The sequence below is a fragment of the Trachymyrmex cornetzi genome, unplaced genomic scaffold (assembly GCF_001594075.2).
Source record: "Trachymyrmex cornetzi isolate Tcor2-1 unplaced genomic scaffold, Tcor1.1 scaffold320, whole genome shotgun sequence".
Lineage (NCBI taxonomy): Eukaryota > Metazoa > Arthropoda > Insecta > Hymenoptera > Formicidae > Trachymyrmex > Trachymyrmex cornetzi.
This window is the reverse complement of record NW_017297898.1, coordinates 1,106,775-1,116,615: the sequence shown is the minus strand read 5'-3', so window position 1 is coordinate 1,116,615 and position 9,841 is coordinate 1,106,775. Positions and strand designations below refer to the sequence as shown.

General features: G+C 29.8%; 1 protein-coding gene across 1 annotated transcript; it reads left to right on the top strand.

Moving 5' to 3' along the window:
* The first annotated feature begins 1,084 nt into the window (after positions 1–1,084).
* On the top strand, positions 1,085–7,226 carry LOC108762727 (elongation of very long chain fatty acids protein AAEL008004-like). Its single transcript, XM_018509856.1, has 4 exons — positions 1,085–1,130; positions 2,813–3,081; positions 3,461–3,763; positions 7,056–7,226. The coding sequence occupies exons 1-4, from the start codon at positions 1,085–1,087 to the stop codon at positions 7,224–7,226; spliced, it is 789 nt and encodes a 262-aa protein (XP_018365358.1).
* The last annotated feature ends 2,615 nt before the right edge of the window (positions 7,227–9,841 follow it).

The following is a 9,841-nucleotide window of genomic DNA, read 5'->3' as shown; positions in this document are numbered from 1 at the left end:
CATCCCCCTTCCAATGTTTTCCCTACAGGGCATTCGAAGTATATCTTTATTGTTTTTACTAACAGTTCAATTTCAAACGGTACGTGATGTGTAAAAGAGCTCATGTATTTGGTTCTCTTATTAGAAGGTATTATATATTTGTGGTATATTTCTATGCGATGCGAGTATGGTGGTCATACAGACAGAGGTATATATGAGTTTGTTTAACATATAATTGTAGTTTGCACTTTATAAGTTAGAACAGATAATGTTGATGTGAGAATTATTGCCTTTATGCTTTAAATTATTAGGCATAATATTATCAAGATATATTTTATGATGTTAAATTTGGTATCTGATTTGCAACGGGTTCCAGCATTATGTGTGAAATGTTGAACAACGGAACGCACAAGGTGATTCTGTAGCTGTCAGAGAGAAACTGAACTCGGAATCGAGAGGAGTGTCCGATTCTAAAGATCTTAAATTGATCTATGGTTGAATTATTTTTAGTTAATTATTTTCATATACAATAAATAAATCATTTTCCATTTGTTTACAATTTTTATGAACATTTTTCATCATCAACTCATCAATTAAAAAATTTTATAAAAATATTATATTTCCATTTCAATTATGAAGTAACTGAAAATTTCAAAATAGAACTCGAACGGACTATATAATTAAAAAATTCGAGTTCTATTTTGAAATTTTTTCAGGGTTACTTCATAATTGAAATGGGAATATGATATTATTACAAAATTTTTAAATTGATGAATTGATGATGAAAAATGTTCATAAAAATTCATATTATATTAGTAATTTATTTTGTCGTAAAATAATGAAAAATTTCTTAACGGAGTAATTTTCTCTAGTAAAATTACATTAATGTCGGAACTACATTTAATCCTAAGTTCGAAGTTCATCTCTCGCTGTTATAAATACTAGCACAGTGGTTATACACGTAACAGAAGCAATCTAGCATTACGACCTTACGGAGGTAACCGTTGAAGCTTATTGACAAATGACAAAATTAAACAAGATAAGTTAATAAGTTAAATAAGAGATATTGATATAATATTCAATAGTGATACCGATCTCTTTCACGATGGATTTGGGAGAATTATATCATTATTTGTTAGAAGAACTATCGGGTGAGTAATATACTATCTTTTTAAGTACATATTTTCTAATATACGATATTAGAGAAATATGACACGAATTCTTGAAAAAACATTTTTACATCATACTAGATATTAGTAGCAATTAGATTTTATATTAATAGCAATTTGGTATCATTATAAAGTTTCCAAATAAAAATAAATTTTATATATTTATGATATCTAATAAATGTGCACGTATGCGCGCGCATTTTAAAGTATAAGTTAATTTCAAAAAATGTATTCTCTTGAATCAGTGATTTTATTGTTGCACTTATCTATATAAAGTTATAATTGATGTAATCATCAGCAAATACTTACTATTTTTTAGTAATAATACACTGACTTTTTGGTTTATAATTTCTACAGATTGAATCAGTTACAAGTATAGCACTGAAGTCATTAATAATACACTGATTCGCTTTTAGAGGGTAGAAAGAAAATCTTTGGAAAAAATTCCGAAAATTTTCGCTGTCCTATTTTGTTTCTATCGAAATAAAGCAGAATATTTTCTGTAAAAATACTTGTAAAGTATAAATATTTAAACATGGTGCTTCTTTGCTTTTAATAGAAATTTTTTGTTTGCAAAAAGTTGTTATTTGCACACAACTCTTATGTAAAAATAATTAGTGATGCACGAAGACGAGACAAGAGGATATTTTTCAAAATATTGTCTTGTCTTGCAAAAATATTGAAAAATTAATTCTTGTCTTGATCTCATTATCAAGATCGAAAATAAATCTCATCTTGATTTCAATATTTTCGAAAATATTGATTTTTTTACAAATTTTTGTAAAAAAAGAAAACAAACTTTTGTAAATCAAAAATTTGTAAAAAAGTGATGAATCAGCTAAGGCTCTGTTGTGTCTCAATTCATGGGTAAATGCAGGATATTTTTAAAATGTATCTATAAAATTATATTATAATAATATTACATTATATTAAAATAAATTATTTTTTATGATAAAATTGTATTAATTTTATTTCATTGTATTCAATAACAATATAGATTATAATATAAAATAATAATACTCCATATATCAGTGAAAACATTTATTTATATAAGTATAAATAAGCCACAAAACTTAATTAAAATTATCTCTATATTTTCTATTAGAGAGTTTATCTATTTGATCTATTTTCTATATATTTCGTATATAACAGAAGAAAATGGGGGAAATGTTATTGAGGGCATAATCTATAGACATAGGGTTAGCCCGGATCTACAATAGGTTTTTAAGCCATAAAATATAAGAAATGGACAAATCACAGTCGCTTATTCTCCTCTCATTCGAATGTAATCGGTCGATTTCTTACGGCTTAAAGCTTAAAACACCTATTGTATTGCTTAATATACCTATATGTACATCTATTTTTAAAAAATATATTTATTTATTCGATATTTCGAGATTCTTGAGCCGAGAATATTGATCTTGGAAAGGCAATATTGTCTTGTCTGGAAATTAATTAAATCAGTATTGTCTTGATATCGTCTTGATTTCAAGGCAAAACAACACAAGAATCTTGAAGTCCCGAATATTGCGTGCATCACTAAATATAATTATTATAACATCGTATGTTTGAAAGTACTAGTACACTAAAATTTTATTAAAGAAAAATCATTCATATTATTTTTAGAAAATGGTTACATTGTTTCAAAAATTATATTTTTGCAGTCGAGCGAACTCGCGAATGGCCACTTGTGTCTTCGCCATATCCACTGATGCTAATTACTTTTGGATATATGTATTTTGTTCTTTATGTTGGTCCACGTTTCATGAAAGATCGACCGCCATATGAGTTGAGAACCTTTATACTAATTTATAACATGATTCAAATTCTGGCAAACTTATGGTTCGTCAAAAAGCATCTATCTTATGGCTGGTTTTCAGAATTCACTATGACATGTATGCCGTCTAATCCAAATTCTTTTGATGCGATCAAAGTATGTTTTTATAATATATTAGTTATAAAGATTGTTCATAAGTTAATGCTCATGTAAAAGGTATTATTAAGTGTAAATTTAATTCTTGAGTCGCAATTATATAATTTTTAAAGAGAAACAGAAAATGCACGTTTTAAAAAGTTATATTGATAGTCATTAGGCAGACTCTAATCAGCACAAAAAATAATTAATACAAATAAAAGTTTGTATTTATATTTGAATTTTATATATTAAATTTCCAAGAGAAATTAATACATTACTTAATCAATAATTTTTAATAATAGTTCTCTTATTATTGACTATCGATATTTACACGAACGCTGTTTTATATTTTAATAGTAATACTTTATACGTTTTGTATATAATAGTTACATTTCAGCTGTTTGATTTGGCATGGGGGCTAATTTTTCTGAAACTTTTCGATTACGTCGAAACCTGTGTATTTGTACTAAGAAAGAAACAAAACCAAGTTTCTGGTTTACACGTGTATCATCATGTATCTAATTTAGTATGTATCTGGTATTATTTGAAGTACATTTTGGATGAAAGGTGGACATTTATTTCACTAATTAATTGTGCTGTGCATGTAATCATGTACATGTACTATTTCATTTCTGCATGGGGACCGGAACTCCAACAGATGATATCTCCTATTAAACCACTTGTAACTAAACTGCAGATGGTAGGTATAAATATATTATAATAGTTCATAATTTAATCACACGTGCAATGTTGTTATATATTTTTTTAAACAGATTAATAAATAATAACTCTCAGGTCAACAACATGAACGAGCTATAACTATATGTAACAATGTAATATTTATTATTCTCAACTATAATTTTGAACGATAAGTTTGTATCACTGAATAGTAACCGATTCCATGTTCTTTACTTCGCATTCGTAATAGACAGCTGCAAACGTACCAATATATTTAATTTGTATTTGTCTTCATGACTACTTTAATCTTCCAACATTATTAAGGACGTACTTACAACTATCTTATATAATTTGATATCACGCTACAACAATAATGCTACTAGAATTTTCTCCTTTTACTCATATTGACGCCCTTTCTCGCTATTAATCGAAGAATTGGTTTGGAATTATGATTCATCATTGCATCGTTTATAATTTGACAAATTTGATTAAATATAATATGGTTATTGCGTTATAGGGTAAGTCGGGGGAATACGCCACACTTAAGCGAAATTAGATTTTTTGGTAATTATTTGTTCAATTTAAAATAACTTTATATACTGATCTTTTTCTTCCATCCTTTATCTATGATTTGAATCGAATGTATTCATTTTTTATTATTAAAAATAAAGAAATACGAAAGTGCTGAAAAATGGGTAATATATCACCATGTGGGTAATATGCCACATATAAAAAAATACAATATATTCAGTGTATAATGTATATAATATATATAATATATATATATTATATATATATATATGTAGAGGAAAGTCGCCGATACTGACATAGGTCTCCTAAAGTGACACCCCTTATTTCTCAGATACTAACTATTGCACTTTATTAATACTAATAAAATTATGATTTCTTTAGCTAATTAAATAAGTACAAATTCATAATTCATATATTTGTGGCTCATTTCTATACCAAATCAGCTAAAAACCAATTCTATGAATCCGAAAAGAAAATTCTTCCTGTGTTTTTTTGCAAATTGCGTAATTAAAATAATAGTGACTGTATTATTGATAATATTATGTCATTTTAAATGTTTATAGTTTCATAAATTAGTTTTCTTTACAGAATATGGCCCGTATTCAGAACGCGCTTTTATCGATAAAAGCGCACTTTTATCTCTAAAATTCTATAATATGCATGACGTAAAGTATAGTATGTTAGCGTGCTAACATCGTTGTAAGCGCGTTCTGAATATGGGCCTATATCTTTATTTATAAAATAGGAATGTTGGTATTATTGTCTACTATGTCATTTTTGGAGCCCATTGTGTCAGACGCTCATTTCTGCATAACTTACGAAAAACTTAATTACTGCAAAATTGCAAACAGTATTATAAAAATTGCTTATACTATCTGATAGAAGACACTTTTTACTTTGTATTTATGTTTTTGAAATTGTATTTTTATCTTTTGTTTAAGAAATATTGTCTAAAAACAAAGTAGTATGTCGGTATCGATGACCTTCCTCTATATATATGTATATACATATATGTATATGTATATACAGGGTGTCCAGACCTTTTTACCAATCACTTTTGTGTAGATAGAGCGGACTACACTGAGTCGAAAAGTACACTACCATTTTACAATTTTCGCAATAATTAACAAGATATTAATTACTAAAAATTGCAAAATATTAGTCTTGAATAATTTTTTACTGAAATACTATCAACTTTACAGAAAAACTGCTAAAGACAAAAATTATTTATTTTCTTCTCATAAAGTTGTAAGAATTTTTTCAGAAATTTTTAATACCGTATTTCCGAGTCAAAATTTTGACCCTTGATTAAACCTTTAATTCTATGATATAGTAGAAGCTAAAATGTCAAGATAGGTTCAATTATGATACAATTTACTCCTACTTTGACTGTAATGATGTCGCAAATTTCCTTTTTCACTGCTTTTAGTGTTAAAATAGGTTGATTTGCAATAGGAGTTAGGATAGTAAAATAGGTTTGATTACAACCATATCATCAAAGTAGGTTTTATCTAGTTTATAGAACATTTAAATAGGTGCAAACTATCCTTAAGAATGTCAAAGTAGTATCAAAATTTCGACTCGGAATTCTCATGTTGATAAAAATAAGAAAATGCATTACTAAAAAGTTGATAAAAAATTCTGAAAAAATTCTCAGAACTTTATGAGAAGAAAATAAATAATTTTTGCCTCTAGCAGTTTTTCTAAAAACTGCTAGAGAGTAAAGTTGATAGTATTTGAATAAAAAATTATTCAAGACCACAATATTTTGCAATTTTTAGTAATTAATATCTTGTTAACTATTGCGAAAATTGCAAAATGGTAGAGGACTGTTCGACTCAGTTTAGTCCGCTCTATCTACACAAAAGTGATTGGCAACAAAGGTCGGAACACCCTGTATATGTATATATATGTATATATACGTATATATATATATATGTGTATATGTATAGATATGTATGTATACCTATATATTAGAGTAATTGACTACTGGCATATTGCCCCAAGACGTCATTTCATCTTATGATGAGCCTGTACAGTATGACTGTTAAGAAAATGAATCAACGATGTACTGAATATTTTCATTTTAACCTACTCTAATAGATTAACAAGCTAATCGAGCTAAATATTGTGTAATGTTTAAATAATAACTTACATAAAGCACTATAAAAGTATATAGTATAAGAAGCACAGCTTTCGTATACCATGCCTTCATATTTACCTCATAAAAACAGTACTGTTGCGAGAAAATTCTTGATACTTATGCAACACGTTAAGCATACAATTGTACATAATTCTGTGTCATTAACGTAAGCGCTGCTGATCGGTATCATTGTTAAACACAACGAGTGGCATATTCCCCCAATTAGATTATTCCCCGCACTTACCCTACCATCTATTGTAACTCGAAGGTGAGATGATCCTTATAATATGTTAATCTAATTGAATATATGATGTAATTTTGTATTTCTATGACCCATGAGGACTAAGTAAAGTCAAAACGTACCATTGTGAAACTTATCGTTGAAAATTATAGTTGCGAATAATAAATATTACAAATATTAATATTTGTTACGCCTATTTACAGCTTGTTCATTTTGTGGACCTGGGTATTACTATTCATTAATCTGTTGTAAGTTATACAAATGAAAAAAAGTTATTTCAATTTACGTTGTAATTTTCTCTAAAATATACTATAATTACTTCGATATATATTTTTCTGTTGAAATAGTATAGTATCATTTGTAGTATTCCGTTTTTGTAAACATTTTTATTGAAATTAGGTCCAATTTATCGTGATAATAGCGGTTCTACTGTATTCTTTACATGCCAATTGTGAACTGCCACGAGGAATAGTATTTATTTTTATTGGAAATTTATTCTTATTTCTATACTTATTTTATGATTTTTATAAAAAAAACTACACTGAATTACCTAAACAAAAATGTAATTAAAATAGCCGGTTTGTATTATTTAAATTAAGCAAATAATACTAATTATGCGTGTTTATTCATATAATTAATATTATTTGTTAAAAAAAAAAATATATATGGGTCATTCCACGTCAAGTGAGCCACCTCTCTGCCTAGAATTCTCTGCCCAGAACAGGTTTTGATTAAAAAATCGTTGTATGGGTTGAAAATTTTTATTGAAAAAGTACCTTTACAATGCCGTATGCCCAAAAAATATAAAACAAAATGGCGGCTCCAATATGGCGAAGCAATTGGGAAAAAACGATGAGTTTTAGTTGAAACTTGACATTCGGGAGTTTTTGGGGTCGCTGCGCAAAGATATAGCTGACAAGCTGTTCAAAAATGATATGCCCTCTAACTACATACAAGAAGAATATTTCGGTGAAAACGTAATTCCTTCCTTCGCAAAAGAATACCGTTTTATCAAGAGTTACCTCATCAATTATAATTGAGTGCCCGCATACCTTGTATCAGTGGGCTCAGGATAAATTTCCTAATATTGTGATCTTTTTTTACACAGCAAGCGAACATGCGAAAGTAAAAAGATCACTTAATAAAAGATTCTCCGCGGCTCAGCCAGTCCCAAATATCCAACAAAGCCATGCATTCATCCCGAGAACAGATGGAAAACTCTTGATAAAACGGTATTTTTTTGCGAAGGAAGGAATTACGTTTTCACCGAAATATTCTTCTTGTATGTAGTTAGAGGACATATCATTTTTTAACAGCTTGTCAGCTATATTTTTGCGCAGCGACCCCAAAAACTCCCGAATGTCAAGTTTCAACTAAAACTCATCGTTTTTTCCTAATTGCTTCGCCATATTGGAGCCGCCATTTTGTTTTATATTTTTTGGGCATACGGCATTGTAAAGGTACTTTTTCAATAAAAATTTTCAACCCATACAACGATTTTTTAATCAAAACCTGTTCTGGGCAGAGAGGTGGCTCACTTGACGTGGAATGACCCATATATATGTATATATTAGGTAAATATATATTATAAGATACGTATATATGTATAAAAGATAACAATTCTATTACTTAATATTATTTATTTGGTGGCGTTTGTGTTGTTTTATCAAATTAATAATTAATTAGTAAATTTTATTATTAAACTTTAGACTAAATGTATAATTATATTAAACATAAATATAATGTTAAATTGTAAAAAATGATTAAATAAAAATTAAATTTTAAGCACTGAAAATGATTGCTGTGCAATAATAATAATCTGTTAAACATATATATTATATAAGTATACCTATTATATTATACTAAAATCGAAATTATATTTTTTGCTTTAAATATTGTATAGATATTTGATTTACATGTAAATATAGAATAAATAAATATTATAGAATTTAAATAAAATATAAAATGTTTATTAATATTCGATTTAGTAATACCGATCTAGGAGACTTCCGTTTCTGGTGTGCTGAGAGAAAGCAGGCGATTAGTGAGTAGGCAGAGCAAGGAGTGAGAGTGGAAAGAGAGAGAGGTGTGAGTGAGTGATTGTGGGCGGTGGTGAGAGGGAGTGGAGGAAAGGTGGTGAGAGTGGGGGAGAGATGGAGGAAAAGGTTGGTGACGGAAGAGAAAGGAGAGAAATAAGGGTTTGAGGTTAGGGGATAGAGTGGTGTTTAGAACGTGGCGCGCGTGGTGAGAAGCGTAGAGGGAGAAAGTAAGTTCGGTTTTGTGAAACAGACTGAAAGAGGTCTGTTCAAAAGCGAAGACGAAGGAGGAAGGTGAGAGAAGGAGGGGGAGGAAGAGAGAGAAGGAGTAAGGAGAGATGGCAGAAAGAATTACAAATTTGGAGAAGGATATGAGGGGAAGTATGGGGGAATTGGCAAAGTTCATGAAGAGGAAAAGGGAAGGGGCGGGAAGAAGAGAGGCGGAAGAAGGGAATATGGAAGAGGCTTTTAGAAGCAGTAAAAAGACACTGAGATCACCGGTCAAAATGGGGGAGGAAGGAGAGATGAAGAAATTATTAAGAGAAATGAGGGACGAAATGTGAGAGAGGGATTAAAGGGAATGAGAAAAGAGATAAGAGAGGTAGTGGAGGGACAGAAGGAAATGATGAGAAAGGAAGTGGAGAGAATAAAAGAGGAGTTGAGGGAGAGAGAAGAAAAGTGGCAGAGGGAAAAGGGGGAAATGATGGAGAGGTTAAAAGTGTTAGAAGGGGAATTATGGAAAATGACGATAGGGGCAGGAGAAAGGGAGGGAGAGGAGGTAAAAAAGGGAGAAGGGGAAAAAATATGGTTGGAAAGGATAAGAAGATTAGAGAGAAAGAGTGAATGGAGGGAGAGAGAGGAGAGGAAAAGAAACATAGTGGTAAAAGGGGTAAAGGTAGGAGGAGAAAGGGAAATAGAAAGGAAGTTAAAGGAGATATTGGGAAATATATAGAAGGGGGGTGGTAGTAGAAAAAAATAAGAAGGATAGAGGCAGGTAGGCAGGAAAGGGGATGTATGGGGATGGTAACATTGGGTAGCGTAGAGGAGAAGGGTAGGATTCTAGAAGTAAATGGAAGTTGAAGGGAAGGGTTATTTGGATAGAAGAAGATTTGACATGGAAAGAGAGAAAGATGAGATGGATGATAAAGG